At 36.8% G+C, this 18,501-nt stretch overlaps 1 protein-coding gene across 1 annotated transcript in view; it reads left to right on the top strand.

The window, feature by feature from the left end:
• The window catches only part of LOC124368495 (protein TRACHEARY ELEMENT DIFFERENTIATION-RELATED 7A-like), a 73,574-nt gene that overhangs the window by 36,317 nt on the left and 18,756 nt on the right, over window positions 1-18,501 (top strand). Inside the window, exon 2 of the mRNA XM_046825741.1 lies at window positions 16,742-16,872. Within this exon, the coding sequence (XP_046681697.1) occupies window positions 16,742-16,872 (131 nt within the window). The remainder of the gene's footprint in view (window positions 1-16,741; window positions 16,873-18,501) is intronic.

Genomic DNA, 18,501 nt, shown 5'->3' with positions numbered 1-18,501 from the left:
AGGCGCCAACACCATTCATCCTGCTGGGCTCTGCCTTCTCGAGGGGCGTACTTTAGGGTCAGATGGCCGAGGACCTTGCCCGTCAGCAACGGATGCGAAGAACTCGTTAAATCGACTGCCAATCTCAGTCTCATCCTCCACAAGCCTATCCCCCAACTTTAATTTTGATTTGTTGTGTGCATTTGTTTTATTGTTTATGATGCCCCAAGTTGTTTTAGAAAAGTTTTTTGAAGAGAGAACTGATTTGGAGACATCGAGTGCTTTCGCAGCTTGGATAACTTTCTTATATACTTTTTTATAATTCCTGAAAAATATTTTGAACTGTTCATTAGAAGCGTTTTTATAAATTTCAGGACATAAATTTCAGTTTCTCTCTAGAAACTAAAATTCCTGGTGTGATCCAATTGTTTTTTTTTAATTTATGTCACAGACATTAATTGTTTTTGTAGGGCAGCATATGTTAACGTGGAAATTAAGAGTGTCGGTAAACAATTTAAACTGTTGCTCTACGGGTTAAGATGAATTTAGAAAATTCCAGACGAGAAATTTTGTTTCAGAAAAATGGCAACTCCTCCTCCTCTGGAGTGGGATCGGCAATACGCGGGAACCAATTTATAATTTGGAATTTTGCACAGTGCGATGTTATCCTTCTTGAAACCGATTTCCGTTATTACAAGAAGATCTGCTTTCAGATCCTCGCACATGAGTTGGATTTGATCTAATTTGTTGGTTGCAAATTGGGAATTTTGATGAAGCAGCCTTACTTCCGTTTGTTTTTGAGTGTTTGTGTGTTTCTGATGGTTTTTAGTAGTTAATTTTGTCCGCTGATTCAAAGTGGGGTCCCTAAAAAACCGAGTCAATTCCAGCTTGTACAAGATCTGCAGAGCGTCCATTGGTCATCAACGGTGGAGATTTTACAGCCTCCGCGTAGGTGTTGTAAGGCAGCGTCCAAGGCCCATCAGGACTAAGCGGTACACAGGAGACCGCGACGTCGACAACTGGTTTCCGTGACGGCGATTTCCAGAGATTCAACATCGGTAGCAGATGCTGGTAGCAGCAGTGACGGCGGCGGCGGAGGCAGTGATGGAGGCGGTGGTGGTGATGGAGGCGGTGGGGGAGGCGGTGGTGGCGATGAAGACGTTTGTGGTGATAGCGGTGGTGGTGATGGTGACTGGTCAGCAGTGACTAAGCTAGCCTTCTTCAGGCCGCCCACTACCAGTTCGGCAAGCAGCCGCTTTCCCCTCATAGTCAGGTGCTGGCCATGGCGAGTGAAGTGTCGCCTCCCGATGGCGTTGAAGTCCAGCAGCACAGACCCCTTACACCTGATACACAGCTCCCTTATGTGGTTGTTAACACAAGTCGTCTCTTGGTTAACAAGGTGGGAGGGGGGGAGGTCGTGGCGATAAGGCACTGTTGATACCATGACCTTGGCTGTACGGGTGCGCATGGTGATCTGCTTTTCCAATTGCTGGTAGATGGTAGATGACCGACCGGCTCCGATGTCATTCGCTCCGGCAATCAAAATGCTACAGCTTCCCGGGGGAGGAGGTTGACTCCCCTCAACCACACCCAACAGTCCGGCTCCAGGCTTGCAGACGCCGAGCACAGCCGTCTCCGCGATCACCAGGGACTGGACCATCCCAGCCATGAAGCGTGCATGACTATCACCCTCAATAGTTTACTGCACGAAAAGCCACCGGTACGGTAGATGTTGTGATATGAGGGGGTTTTTAGATTCGTTTTTGTGTCTTTTTTTCTTCTTCTTTTCCACTCTGGTGAACTCATTTTCACTACCTTCGGACAAATCTTCCAGCGCCTCATAGTTATTTGAAACTACTATATTAGATATTTTCTTGAACTAAAGTTTTATTTTCCTCCTCTAGACATCTTATTGAGGCAATCATTTTTAAATTTCTTCTTTGAGAGTTGAACATTCACGGCAGGGTCGTTTTAGATCTTGTATTTCTTTTTCAAGGTCGGCTATTTTCTTAGACTGCACTAGGCCTATATTATTTTCAGAGACGCCAGGGAGTTCCTCGGTTTGAGCTGATGCATTTACATAGTTCGTGCGACACTTTTTCAGAGGTATCACCGATTTTGAGGATGTAAATATTGCATCCGTGAATTGTAAAAGTCGTTGGTCCGTTTCAATTGAGTGATCGAGGATAACTTTAACCTCGGTCTTAAGCTTGGCGACTTCTGCTTTCAACCTTGCGTTTTCTATTAATAATGTGTTTTCCGAAGCTGGTTGGAGTAGTGTTGAAGGTGACGCAGACGGCGACGCGACGGCGACGCGACGGCGACGGCGACGCGACGGCGACGTAGACGGCGGCACGACGGCGGGGCCCGGCGTGGAGCAGGCAGGAGCGCGGGACGCGGGCGGTACAGCAGAGTCAGGCGGTGGTGTGGCGGGTGCGGGTGACAGGCCGCTGCAGCGGTGATGACTGTGTACGCATGGTCACTGGATGCATGCCGCTGTGTTGCACACAGTCGCTTTAGTCGTGTTTACATCTGATTTTATTAATGCGCCACAATTACGGCCTAAACATTGCAAAGAACATTCTCCAGATTTAAATAAATACTCTGTGCAGCCTGTATTTGTAATTGTTGAATAATATACATGGTTTGCCAGTTTTTGTTTTTTTCTATTGAAAACATCGTCCAGTTGTAAAATAAATATATAGACTTATGTTTAATAAAATATTTATTAATAAATAATATAAAATTTTAACAATATAACAAATAGATAAAATATGAATAGTAAAACAATGGGGTTAACAATTTACAAATCAAAATAAGGAAACCGAGCAATAAAAATATATTGTAAAATATTTAACCTTATTTCACCGGTGCACACAAATATCAGGGTTGTGTAATTTTAGTAAATTAGTGTTTGATGTTTTACTTTTAGCTGATAGTTATGGATAATTTTAGTTTACTACTACTAACGGTTGTGTTTAAACCATGACATTAAACTGACGTGACGTGAAAAGAAGTCGAATAAGAGTGTATATGAGTAGTTTTATTCATTCTGTAAACAATATACATTTCAGAATTCTACTTTTTTGAGGTTAGAGCATTGTATTTTGCTCTTATTGATTTAAGTTAAAACTATCCAATAACGGAAAAAGAACATTTTATTCGTGGGGTATTTCTTTGTAATACGAGTGGCAACCATTTTTGGTAACGAGGGTATAAAAATGTTATTTAGAAAACCAAAATAAATTAAACGCGAATAAATATTAATTTTTTGATTTTAAATGAATAAGAAGGATTATTTATATCCAGTAAGAAGAGAACATCTGTAATGTAATGTTTTTCTATATATTGTTTTGAGTAATAGAATTTATATCCAGTATAGAGTTTTCTGTAAGAAACTATGTTATGTATGTAAATTATATCATTGATATTTACAGATAGCAAACAATTCATCAGCACTGAGACAGTAAAATTGAGTTTCTCAGTGAAATATTTATGACGTTGAGGCGAGTTATTGTTTATAATACAGTGCTAAAACTAGATGAGGTCGGTACCTAACTAGTGTGCCCTAGTAAGGAAATATCCAAAAGTATACGTAAATAATGTTAAACACGGCGAAAAGCACTTATAGGTCTACGCGGCGGTTGAGATGAGCCTGTACAGCTTGTGGCGGCAATTAAAATACAGCATCAAAATTGCGTCACTCAATTGGAAGGAACCAATACAACGAAGCTACTCTGTATACAGAGTGTAAATCAAAACAAATCAAATTCTTTATTGTTCATTGACATGAGACATGCATTGAACATGGTCAGAGATTATAAAACCGATTAATACTAAACAGAAGAATACAACATCACACATTTACATAACAGTTAAAAACAGTTTAAAACATAAAATATTACAACTTAAACTACAAACTATCTTATCTATTATCGTCCACTAGGCTGGAGCACCGCTCACCAGTTCGTTAATGGAGTAGAATGCTTGTCTTATTAGGTATTTTTTAAAGTTGTTTTTAAAAGACGTCTCAGTCTCGCATGCTGTGATACTAGAAGGCAAAGCATTAAAGATTTTAGGGCCCATATATGACATTGATTTTTTAAATGTGTTATTATGGTGTTGCGGAATGATTAGAGCATCTCCGTTTCTTGTAGAATACACGTGGTTAAATGATGGGAAGGATTGAAGGTTCTTAAATGTAAATGTGGCAACCGAATATATATAAAGTGATGGCAATGTCATGTAAAATGTAAAATTATCCAAATATTTTTTGAATTTTATTCAGGTAAAGTTGAGACGTTTTTAACGTCTCAACATATAAACTATCACAAATATTGACCTCCTTCTAGGACAGAGGCCCGGATTTGAAGGAGGCTAATATTCAAGTGCAGTGGACAACACGACATTAAAAGTGAAAACTGGACAGGATGCACTTCTGGACACTATAGTGGTCGTTATTTAATGCTGGAGGTGTTGGTCTGTCATGCTGGGGCAGTACATTTCCATCACATTTAAAGAAAATTACAAGTATTCAAAAATGCATTCACCAGAATTATTTTTCGGCAAAATAGACGTGAACACGCTTTTACATTGTTTTTAAGCTAAAAATACTTCCACTGCGGCATCTATATGTTTTAGAGTGCTATGGTTATTTTTTTAAATTAGTGTTAATCCAGGAGTCACCGTTGACCTGCAAACAACACATGGAGGATATATTATCATGCAGATCGACATGATCAGGCCACCGATAATGAATAGCTCTCTGCTGCAGAAGTCTTTTATATACCTCGAACCCCAGTTTCGCAATAGTTTACCTGTTTACATTAAAAAGTTACTCACAATGAAAACCTTAAAAATCCATGTCAAAGATTGGCTCTTGAATCACGATACTAATCAATTGGAACAATTGTTTGCTGTATTAAACTAGTTACTAACTACATTTTTCTTGAACAACAATAATAATAATAACTAAACAAGTAAGATAATATGTTCCTGTAAAGAATAACTAAAAAAATCTACTAAAAAAATAAAGTTATAAACAAATTTACTTTGTATAAATTATTTTTGCCTCAAAAGTAGTCGCCTCAAGAGAGACACGATCGAATAGTTACGGCAATATTACATGTGATAGCATATGTTTTCATATTGGGTAAGTGTGTGTGTGGTGTATGTGTGTGTGTGTGTGTGTGTGTGTGTGTGTGTGTGTGTGTGTGTGTGTGTGTGTGTGTGTGTGTCTACGTTAACAGGAGACAACAGTAAAAATCCAAGTTAAAAAAATTAAAACACTGGTGACTCCCACGCAAAAACAGAAGATTTTATCTTCTCTTGCGCGTGTTTTTATTCTCTCAGCAGTTCTGCAACAGCTTATATTTCTGTTTCGTTTTATAAATTGTATTATAACATTTGTTTTCAAGAATATAAACATACATAGAATATAAATAGAAATCAAGAAATAAACGCTGGATCTGATGTCGGAATGCATGTATACTGTATGAATGTATAAAATATTTTGTCTAACTGATTGAAAACATGTACATGGGTTTTTTTACAAAATGTGTTAAAGTTGACGATTGCGATACAATGTCAGAAATTGTTTTAATGCAATAAAGATATTATTATTATTAGAGTACAATGCCGCAAATAAAAGACAATCTTTAAAAAAGTGCGCTACGTTAAAGTTTTGAAACATTTATAACATAGGTCCTGTTCTAGATGGTTTAATATTCTTGTCTTGCCTCAAGTTGTGAAAGTTAAACTTATTAAATGAATACTGGACTTAAGAAATGGTTTTTAAGGTATTATACATCCAGTGAAGAATGGTCTAAAACGATTTCTTTTACCGTAACCTTAGTTCAGATGTACATAATTATAAATGGATTTTTTAGCAGAGATGACTGCTAAAAGCAAAAACCTTGTATCAGTTATTATAATAAAAGATTCTTATCTTTACGTCGGGCTTTGGACTTCCCTTGATGTACATCTTACATTACACTTTAAAACAATTTACAACTTGAGCTATGCTTACGTTAAATTTTTTTCCGAACTCCTTGTAGACTATCCTCCATTGGATGTAAAGAGTCACTAACTACCTGAAAAATATTTCATAAGTAAACCATCTAGAACAGGAGCTACATTGTAAATGTTTCAAATTTTAAACCAGCATATTTGTTTTAAAGAGTGAACCCTTTGAGGTCGGATTTACGGCGTTGTAATTTACTAATGAAGACCTTTAATTTGATGTACTACTCGATCTATGCTCTCACGATTTTCTTCTGACTCCTTGCGGGCCATCCCCCGACATGACAAAAATAGGGTAGTTACTTCAAAAAGACATTTATAGGTGCAGTAATGATGTACCAAGTTTGAATGCTTTACCTGTAATCGTTCGGGTATTATCAAGCCCGTGCTGAACTTTATTGTACCCTTTATTTAGATATCCCAGCAACTATAAATAAAATGCTTTTGACGCCAATAGGCATTTGAGATGAGTTTTGAATTGGTTTTGGTTGTTTGTATTTTTTTACACTCTCAGGGAGCTTGTTGATTAAACTGAAGCCGACCTGATTCGGTAAGTGCTGGGATACCGTCAGTCTGTTGCTATAGACTGTAAAGTTGGTCCTGCCTCTAGTTCCATATTGATGAAATTCCGTAACCCGAACCAAAGCGCACTTTGATTGACAGTACAGGATCACATAAAAATATAGAGGTATGGCTATTTCAGCAAACCTAACTCCACAAAAAAATCCATACGCGACTCTCTGTAATTCAACTCTAAAATAATTCTAATTGCCTTTTTTGAAGCCTAAAAACGCATTTCATCTAAGTGTTGACAAAGCGCTCTTATAGTTTCATTCCAAAGGCAAAGTACGGATATATGAGACCAAAGTATGCCGTCGTCTAAAGACCTAGGGGGAACAGTATTTTGCTAGATTTCGCAAGGCAAATACTGAATGCACGAATTCAGTTCCAAAAAGATGTGACTTCCAAATCTTGCTTAATTTTCTCTTTGAAGTAGAGATTCAGTTTCTAATAATAGAGGCTTGATTTCTAAGAAGACAATTGCCACGTCACGTTCCAGCAGTTTGCAATTTTCAATTCAAGATTTCCCAGTAAATCATGCTGATAGACACGGGGCCAAACTGATAAGAACGCATCAGCCGATTTTATCGGTTCGCCTTCAAATACTCGCAACGCAATTAATTTATTGGACCTTGTTGCATAAAAGTTTTTCATTATTGCAGGCACCACACCATTAGTCATTGCACCAATATGCGCTCAAATACCGTCAAACGGAAATATAAATGCATTTTTGTATACATACACGTATATTTTGAAGTATACACTATTTTAACTACTAACATAATACATCTACCTTAATGATGATTACTAATGATAAGATAACTCATAGAATAATATAGACAAATAAAAGTATAGATTAGTAAAAGTCAAAATACACATTCTGGTGGTGCCCTAACTAGGTGTTGTTTGTAAAGACTGTAAAGCTTCAGTTATTACCAATGCTGATCAGACTGAAGTGGTTGAGAGGTGATACAGTCATACTTCTAAACATCCGGTCACGATTTGCTTCCTTATCAACACCTCTCTGACAGGCCTGACAGCTCAAGAGTATCGTCACATCAAGTACCAACGTTGTATATACGGCTGTCAACGGTAAAGTCCTCGCAAACAAACGACATCTGCTGAGGAAGGATTGATGAATTGTTGAACGTGTAGGTGATCTGAATCATCAGAGATATTGTGTAGACTTACGTCAGAAAATTGCTTTATATACAATGGCCTCTTAGAATTTAATGAAATGAAATAAAAAATATCTTTATTGAATACAAAGAAAAACATTCAATTGGCGAGGTTAGGACTATTAAGTCCTCTCTTACACATAACCATAAATTTATAAACTATACTATTAGTGTAAAACAAGAGCCACAGTATAGTCTACATTACTGTTTTAAATTCAAACATGATAATCTATGTTTACATAAAACAATAAAATGAAAAGAAGGTTCTTCATGAAACTAAAAATAACGAAATAAAATAATAGTTACAAGGAAATTACATTCACCCATCACCATTTATACAAAGCCATCGTCCCAAACCCTATGCCACGATATCCTTAACCCAACGAGGCCCGAAACAGATGGTCCTTAAGCACCCGACTACGAATACCTCTGATATGATCCGGGAGATAATCCCACAGTCGACAAGCAGAGACTGTGAATGATTTACTGTAAATAGAAGATGTATGAACAGGAAATAGACAAGAAAGAGACTCCACGTCGAGTATTCCAATTGCTTGTTTCAGAAATAAAAGAAAAGCGTTCAGACAAATGAGAAGGGGGAGTAATCGTTATACAAAATAGAATGTAACATGCTAAGAATGTGGAACTGACGGAGTAGATTCAATTTTAGCAGATGTAACTTATTGATGAAGAGTGTTATATGGTCATATCGTCTAAGGTTCAAGATAAAGAGAACACAATAATTTTGAGCATGTTGTAATCTGTCCGAAAGCTCAACTGTCACGTCATTTATAACTACAGCTGCAGTAATGTTGTGTGTGTGCGTGTGTGTGTGTGTGTGTGTGTTATACTTATAGCTACAGTAATTGAAATGGCAGAAAATCAGACGCACTAATACTTCTAATCCAAAAACTATAAATAATCAATAGTGGAATTGGCTCGTTGAGCGTTGAAATAAAGTATAAAAATCTGATTAAATGGTATAAAAGTTATATTCACGGAACTAGAAGGGGCCAAGCAAGATAAGAGGGGAAACTCTTCTTGGCGATCTCCTTGGTTCTGATTAAGGAAGAGAATTCTAAATTTCCTGAAAAAATTGAAATAAACTTTCTCACAGCTTGGAACATTTAAAGAGGAAAAAAAGGAAGTTTGTGAACAGTAGAAACGGATGCCACGATCCAGCAGGCTGTGGTGAGATCTGACGGATCTGATCGCTTGTCGGTCTTTCAGGAGGAGCTGAACATTCAGCTGGAATTAATGAAATCAATATATAATCATAATATAGTAAATTAATTTGAGCAACTAATTTTCTCAGTCCGGTGATAATCAAGATGTACACTCAAACCCAGCAGGGATCACTTCTGGCTGGTTTGTACCTTCCAGTTGAACCTCGAACTGGGCAGAGCAAAAACCGATGTGTCACTTAAATCTGGACAACCTTATGGATGTCCAGGAGCGGTACAACACTAACCGCAAATGTTGAGATTCTGGGGTGCAAGGGTAATTCGATAGGTCTAGTGTACTGCGGGATATGACAATTGGAGTTTGTGGGGTTCGTTCAGAGGTACCAGAGGAGTATCAGAGGTTCTTGCAAGCCTCAACAAGGGTGAACCACCCCCTGCCTACTTTGACTGGAGAGGCTGGTTCAGAGCTAGCCTCCCTTCTTCTGGGGAGACATGATTTTGAGATTAGTGCCCTAATTCTTCCTCATGGATCTCGATAGGAGGCGGTCCCTACCTCCTAACCTTACCCATCCTGAATAACCTGTCACTAAGGAAGCAGCGCAAAGATTCAATTCATACGCTTCTTATACTAAGAGAACAGAAAACAAAAACAAAAAAGATGCACACTCCGAAAGCTTGTAAAGTGTACGATGGTTTACAGTACTCTCTACAACAACTACTCTCAATCGCAATATTTGGAGGCAGTCACTCTAGAGAAGGTCGAGCCAGTATTGCAGCCCTTACTACCCCTGTGCAGAGTAAATGGTTATAGGGTTATATCAGGACAAGTCATTAGCAATTGTTCAGTCATTAAGAACTTAAATAGGAACGACTAGTTGTCATTGCTAATACTACTAATCTGACCAGTCTTGGGCATTGTCGTCTTGTACAAACGACAAGAGTGGGATAAATATAGTTCTGATAAGAATGCCAATTACTTTAAATTGAAATAAAGAGAGGATTGCAGAAATTAGATAGTAATGCATTTTTCATACTGTTTACACAATAACTTTTATTGTTCGTAGCAGGTCTTGCAGTAACAAAACCACACACACACACATATATATATATATATATATATATATATATACCTCCGTTAGACGAATTAGTTATAAGTGTGTGGAAGTTTGCTAAGAGTGAGATAAACTGACTAACTATGAAAACGTGTGTTATCTCTGCTAACGATCATGCAACAAGTCAAAATGTAACAGTGAATTGATGCGTTTTGGTAATTCTACTTATTTATCTGAAATTCCTCGTTTAATTAACTAGACCATTATATGACATAAGGCAAGTTATGTAATTGGTAGAGAATTTTGAGTTTTGTTGTTTAATTTTGATTTGGAATTGGAAAAATGTTTTTGAGTGTCCAGTGCTGATATCCCTAGGGTTACCAATGTAGTTATTAAAGGTGGAGAGCTTTTTTTTCACACTATTGTTCGTCGTCTTGACCGCGTCAGCAAAAGTCTCGTATGGCAGCGTATGGGGCTCGGTTACGTCAACCGACGAAGACTTCCGGCTGGCAGAGGATTGTCTGTGGGTGACTGTGGAGGTAAAGACGGTGCTACATCAGGAATGTGACCCAGCTCCTGCATACATTCTACCAGGTGCCTTGCCAAGAGTCGCTTACTTTTGGTTCTCAAATGCATCCCGTGTCTTGTAAATGCACCCCTTCTAATAAGGTTGAAGTCTAACACCACTGCCCCACTATGCCTAGCGCACAGTTCTTCAATATAAGCGTTGACTAGTTCCGTCTCCTTACCTGGCAGGTCGTGTCGGTGGGGCAGAGTTGAGACAATCACCTGAGCAGTTTACGACTTGGCAGTTATGCAGAGCACCAAATGTCTAAAAATATTGTTCTGCGACCCAGCTTCTAGATCGTTGGTTCCCGCTATTGCTATTATACTTATACAATAACTGGTTTCCTATTGTTATTATTAACTACACACAGTATTCGTTTGGTCATTGTTGAGAGTACTAAGAACAGCAAATGTATTTGAGCTAGTGATAATTTTATTTTGACTATCACCGAATGCACAAGTACATGTATAGAGGGCATTAATAAACGGACGCTTGGCAGCAGTCCAATCGCTTGATGAATTACATCTCAAAGCTAGTCTGTCACTTATTTTCTCCACATTTGGGTTGATATTGGGTGCCTTATAATTGAAAATAATTTGTTTAATGTTAACAAAATCGTGACCTAACCATTGTTGTAAAGAAATTCCTACATTGTAAAAGAAATAACTGAGAATGTGTTTAGCATTAACCAGAACATTTGTTCCACATTCGTAAGTGTTTCTTTGTTGGAAGCACTCTAAATAAACCAGATTTGTAGGGAGAATTTTGAGATGTTCCGCAATTTTGTTTAGTGTACAGAACTATTATTTGAGCCTAAGTGAATCAAAGTGATAAGCATGATTATTTGGCCAATACAAGGTAAGCTCCAGTGCGATCCCCTATCTTCCCTGGTCAGATAGGAACTGTTACTCACACACAAGAGAACATAATTACTATTTGAAGATGAGGAAAGCTTTGTGATCTCAAAAATTTTCAAGCATACAGTGGAGATAGCTTTCCAGGATCTCATAGTCTATCCACTTGGTTTTACTCCAATCATTAATTTTTTAGCTTACCTATAGATAACTCTTCATTTAATAAGCTTAGTTTTAATTTTAAGTCTTTAATTTCGGTTTGTTATGTGTCATTTTTACTGCCGAGTGATTCATTCAGCTTTTTTACATGCTTTACATCCTGGACTAGAGAATTATTTAGCACTAACAGATTGTTTTTCAGATTTGGCAGTTTTAGGGTTAGTTTTAAAGTCAATTATAGTCTTAATCAGTTTAACTTTTGCCTCTCATTTTGCTGGTCAGGTTCCCGTTTTCGATTATTTCCCTCGATCTCCAATCTGGCTGAGAGCTCTGAAAGCGCTGAGAGCGATTTCAAAATGAGAAGAATCCAAATCATCTTCTTTCACATCGATTAGTTTTTTCTCTGATTACACTATACTTAGAAGGTCTGTAATTTTGCTGACCAAAGGAGCTGTGTGTATATCAGGATAGTTTGAATTTTGATTATTTATTTCGAAACTAATACTTGCAACCAAGTCCTGAACACCAAGTTCTATGTTACTTGGTATGATTGTAGCAAAATGCGACAGATCGTGTATTAAGCAAACGCCTTCATAAAAAAGAAGACAGTATCTGCAACACGGTGACGGTCAGATATTGCCGTTGCCCAGGAGTAGACGCATACCATGTCGACACAGTGCAGCCATCTAGCGGCAGAGCAGCTAACGATCTCCAATATCTTCTAGAGACAGTAATCGGCGTGCAGAGCATAAAAAAAAGACACGAAATAGATTGTCAAAAACTTATCAGTGCTGTTACGAGAATCGATCTCGGGTCACTGCAAAATGATAAGCGTCAGTCCATCATTCTAACAACTGGTCCACGACCCACAGTTGAGTAACACGGGTAGTTTGCCGTATATGTCACTCAGCTCAGAGAACTGATAATAGAAACAGGATAGTTGCTTTATATTTTATATCATATTGAGGTTATTTTACAGGACACATGCATATTGATCAATTAAAATGTCATGTTTCGGTTACAGTTACTATTAAAAAGGTAATTAACACTGAATTAAATATATGTTTTGATCCGCACAAATAACTCACTCTGTTCAGTACAAGCTATCCAGTAAATGAAATTCACACATCAGTCCGGTACCATAACAACGCAACCAGCCACGTAACACCCATTGATTACGCGTAATTGAATAACTTTAAAGGCTACCTGTAAGAAGTCGAGAATTTCAATCAGTTAACGAGCTAGCATTGGAAATGGAATTATTGATATATTCAAAATGATAAACTAATAATATAGTTATTTATAGGCCACCAAGAGGGTCCTTTTATTTATTTCCAAGTGCAGTAAATGACTTATTGATGGTAATACAAATATCAGTTTTAAGTCAATGTGGTGACTTTATTATTTATTTTTCCGAACAGTCATGTAATATGATAAAAGTTTGTATTTATTTAATAAAGACACACAATTTAAAATATTGATTAATGAGACAACTAGTACTACGAACCACAGAGAATATTAGACAATATTTTAACATATATGGATGATAAAAACATACTACAATCAGGAACTGTTAAATTGCTGTTTTCAGATATTGATGCGCAGTTATGTAAGTTTTCTACTTTCGATTACAGCGTACTTACTAAGTACATTGTAACTAACGAATGATTTAACTCAGATTTCAATATTTGTTAAAAAAAAATAGAGCTCGAATCTGACGTTATAAACAGTGAAAATATAGATTGATAGTAAATTTGAACTATTTAGAAATATTTACTTGTTTTACTATGATGTTGCTTTCCCATGGATACAAAACAAGTCAGAAAACTAAAAAAATAAATGGTTAACACCGGAAATAACAAAGAGCCAAGCTAGGTTGATTAAAAAAATTGCATTGCTTAAAGAATATTTTTAAATTTAATACACTAGCGTCAAATTATGAAAATCTGATTAGAAAAGGAAATAGTAATTATGACAGTAATTAAAGAATTCGAGCAATATCTCAAAAACTATCAAGGGATATTTTTGGTATTCTACTTCAAAGAAATAAAAACAAAGAAAAGGCATTAAAAAGTTTTAATATCTGATTCTGTAACATTGGGTAGGAATGTGATTGAAATTTTTAAGAGTACTTTGCCAATGTTACTATGATTTCTGCCTGTACTATTGGCTCTCGCATTAATGCAGCACTAACTCCTGCTTGTAAATACAGCATTTTCATGGGTGATGTATCTGTGGCTGAAGTGTGTGATATTGTTAGCGACCCTTCGGCTGGTTGATAGAAACGCTGCTGGTTTAGACTGCAAGAAAATTTTCGATGTTTTTAAAGCTAAACATTTATTAAGTAAACAATATTAAGCATAGGTTCAACAAAGGAAGATCGACATCCAAAACAATATTTAGTTTTATCAGTTCCGTTTCGAAACCTCTCCATAACAAACGTAGCACCATTGGCATTGTTCTTGATCTTCATAAGGCATTTGACTCAGTCAGCCATGAAGAAATGCGTAATAAAGTTTTCTGCTGGTGATACTAGCAGCTGGTAGCTTAAATCATTACCTAAACACGTTCTAAATGGTGTTCCTCAAGGTTCTTCTATACTGGGACCTATCTTTTCTCATATATATATATGTATGTGTGTGTGTGTGTGTGTGTGTGTGTGTGTGTGTGTGTGTGTGTGTGTGTGTGTGTGTGTGTGTGTGTGTGTGTGTGTGTGTGTGTGTGTGTGTGTGTGTGTGTGTGTGTGTGTGTGTGTGTGTGTGTGTGTGTGTGTGTGTGTGTGTGTGTGTGTGTGTGTGTGTGTGTGTGTGTGTGTGTGTGTGTGTGTGTGTGTGTGTGTGTGTGTGTGTGTGTGTGTGTGTGTGTGTGTGTGTGTGTGTGTGTGTGTTGTGTGTGTGTGTGTGTGTGTGTGTGTGTGTGTGTGTGTGTGTGTGTGTGTGTGTGTGTGTGTGTAAGGGCTCTGTGGTGTAATAGTAGCACATTCACCCGGCAAGTGAGAGATCCTTCGACTCCCAGCGGAGCAAGTACTTTTTGTGATTCAAAGTTTATTGAAATTATATATATATATATATATATACACACTAATATGAACGGCCTGGCACAATATCTTCCTCACAACGAGATGATTGTCTATATTGATGACTGATGACTGTGCGCCCAGAGTATCGGAGCTTACTCTTCCGATTGCAGGAGTATGTTGCATTATTTTCTTCCAATAAATAATGATAAAACAGTCTTTATTCCAATTTTACTTGATAGAAGAAAAGACCGTGAATGGTTTATTCTATGACTTTTAAAGGACTCTCCGATTGTATTCTCTGTATACACAAAATTGACCTCAATTTACATAGACAAAATACTCAATGTTGACTCGATCTGTACTGAGATCGGTTTGTTATTCACTTGGCCGACAAATCTGCAGCGTTGCCGTACTTATGAACGTGTATTTTTCTTATGCAATTTCGTTCTTAGATATGGTATAATCTTCTCGGAATTTGCAGCAAATGCAAATACTTATTCACACCCTACAAGAAATAGTCAAAATTTAATATCTTGAAACCACGTCAGAGCGAAATCTGCCCCTTTAAACCTGTATTCTCAAACTCTTCCAAATTTTGAGTCCAAATTATAAAGCCAGCTTATAACAGCCCTGGAGAGGGGGTAGAGGAGAAAAGTTCTTTTTAATGTCACTAGAAGAAATGAATAAGTCACGAACCATGAATGTCTATGCAACATTGTTCTGCAATTTTTGTAGTCGCTGTTGACCGTTTAACTAATTAGAGCAATACTCCCAGGTTGTAGATAGTAAAATGTCGTGTAGCTTGTTTTAGTGTTTTCTGTAATTTCACTAGGTTCGATTTAAAGACTATTTATAGTTATGAATACAGATTTGTAATTGTTTATGACAACATTCTGACAAAAATAAAAACTATAAGAATTGAATTCCACAGTTAGGTTTTGGTATATAATGGAGTATTTCGTGGCTAAATAAATATTATGGTTTTAGTTAAAATACTTTACTCTCTTAATATTGATCATTTACTTTAGAACATTTGTAAAGTGTGCCTTCTGACCTATCGAAAGGCAATGTGTAGGTAGAACAGATGTATTTAAAATCTACAAGACAGCCAAGATCTCTTTGGTTTGGCCAAGTTACTGGTTCAAAATGGTCCCATAGAAAGTGAATTTAAAAGCCACGATAAACACAAAGAACACGGAAGAGAGATTTTGATGACATGATATTTCGCTTGTTCTTTATTTGTATCGGAAGCCTCCAAACTACTTTAGGCACTATAATTGCTCATCCAAGGCAGTTGTACATTTATTCTGTCCGGTTGAAAAGAATTAGGAACAGGTAAAACGTACGTCTTCAATATGCAGCGGGGTGACTTCATGGCTGTACAGGAGTGGTCGATGGTCATCCCACAGTCGTGAAAAAGTTTTCTGAGGAGGTTCGTAATGGCCGTAGCGTTGCTAAGGACCTAATACGTTGTTCCGATATACTTGGAAGGAAAAGTATACTTTTTACTTTTGCGTGGCTGAAAAATAAGACTGTTGTTTCACATTTTCTTAAATAATTTCAACCTTATTCTTGTTCTTTGTTTGAATTTTGTTTTTGACGATGAAAGAATTGTGAAGAAAACAGGATTGTCCCGGACATTTTCCATCGTTCTGTAATGCTACGTGGTATTATGTGTTAGGTTGGTTATTTACCTGAAGAAGAGATCAGATTGCAGATCTCGAAACGTAGTGTTGTTGTTTTTTTTTATCACTGAACGATGGCAAATGTCCGGAAAATCCTTATTCTTGTGGGAACCGATCTATTTCTCAGTTCGACAGTATGATATTAACATAAAGCAGGTTACAGGCCATAGCAGCTTATTAAGAACACGTCCGTGGGTGACAGTTTAGTTCAGTACTGACGTTGAGACGTCCCCTGTTGGGGACCTCCAGTACTCCGGTGCATCGATTTATCAATTTAAATTTCCAAAGTGGCAACAATAAGATACAAATTCTGGACCTGAAGGTGGAAATGAAAGTGACTTAATATTCTGTCAATAGTTTTTTTCCTGGTGTGTTCTTTTGTGTAAAATACTTGTTGTCAAAGTAGTGAAGTCATTTACAACGTTATTTTATTGTATACCTGTATTGTTTCAATTTTAATTTCAAATTTTGCAATTTTCAGGCCTCTGCCTCATCTTTGGGTTTTTGCGTTACATCCTGACCCGCTGTAACAAGGTACCGAGTGAACCGAGGACCCGTGCGCCACGTCCGACTTCAATCCGTTTTCCAGGGTATGAGGAAATACCATTCAACGTGAGTGAAGTTTCGCTAATTCAATTTTCAACATTCTTTAGAATAAGAATAATTTATTCACACAATAAATCAGTAAGGTTTTCCGTGAAAGTCAAAATATCAGTATGAAGTAATTATAGGAAAGAACACCAATTACATAGGAAACGTAACACTATTTTATAATTTGTTTTGGTGTTGAAATCAGCTGTTTGGACATAGAACTCTTAAAACAAATAACGGAATCATACTGATTGTTTATACAGGCAAAGAGAAGTATGCTTACGGAAAGTAACGTTTGGGAGAGGGAAAATCAGCTAACTTAGCTATGAGTGAAACGTTGAGTTTCGCAGATCTAAGCTGCATTGCAGATTACCACACAGAGTGATGAAAAAGTATTTTAAATTTTTGTTTCATGTATATAGTATATTATATAATATATTTTAGAACATAATGTTTTTCAGTTTTATATTATCAATTACTGTTATGCCTGAAACTGTTTTGTCACAAGCAGCCAGCAAGCTTGGCCGTGGGGAGATCACAAGTCATCATCGACCCTGAGGTAAAATGTTACCTAAAGGATTCCTAGCCATTACTTCTCTGCCCAATAATACCTCCTTCAGCTGATATTGAATGTTTCCTTTTGTTTTGTTTGTTGGAAAATTGAATAGAGTAATTCACTTTAAACGTTTTTATTCCAGTATTTTCAGATTTTACTGAGTATCGATAGACCCGACAGAAGTAACGAAAGTATTTACATAACTGACAGTAACTACTTCCCGGATCAGTAAAAATTTATGGTCGACGACTCTAAATGCTCGTTTTTATGTATATTGATTGTGGAAAGATCAGGTTGTGGTTGACAGACATAAAGTCATGAGACTCAGGCTTTGGTTACATGTCCTGAATAAGCTAACTTCTGACAAAATATCTATAACTTTACTGTTCTTTGGCCTTTTTACCCAATAATTCTTGAGTCATTCTTGAACCAAGACGAAACAATGTACGAAGCCAAGATTCTTGGCATTTTATCAAAAGTTTGCAAAGGACATTATTTTAAGAGGGACCTGTAGAGCCCTTTTTAACGGGACCAATTTTAATAAACCACTTTATAACCTGTTTTATAACTGGTGTTTTTAAACGTTTAATTTTGACGATTTTACTAATCTAAACGTGTTAACTAAGTTTCCAATTATAAGGTATATTATAACATCAAGCTGTGAAGTGGTTCTGGCACGTTTTGGTTTTTGAAAAATACAATTGCAAATTCCTTCTGTTATAAAAAAAGATGATTATTCTTTACCAAAGTGATCAAGAACTAAGAGTTCCAATATTAAAAAAGCCCTATATCCTGCGTGCAGTTGAATGAAATACAACCGTTTGCTTGTTAAGTTTAGTTTACCACTACAAATTAATATTCAATTTATTTAAACCATCATAAATGTTCTCCTATTGTATATTTTTTTAGAGATTTAAAATATCATAGAGTTCTACTATACTTCAATTTACAGTTTCCAAATTTTTAATTGTTACTCATTATTTCTTTTTGTATTCGAAGTACGGTGTAAAATAACGGATATGTAAATCTTCTTTTCGTCACTGTTTTTAACACACTGTTTTACTTATCCAGCATCCAGTATTATTTAAACGGGA

This window comes from Homalodisca vitripennis, chromosome X, assembly GCF_021130785.1.
Source record: "Homalodisca vitripennis isolate AUS2020 chromosome X, UT_GWSS_2.1, whole genome shotgun sequence".
NCBI classification, from domain to species: domain Eukaryota; kingdom Metazoa; phylum Arthropoda; class Insecta; order Hemiptera; family Cicadellidae; genus Homalodisca; species Homalodisca vitripennis.
This window is presented reverse-complemented; position numbering and strand designations above follow the sequence as displayed.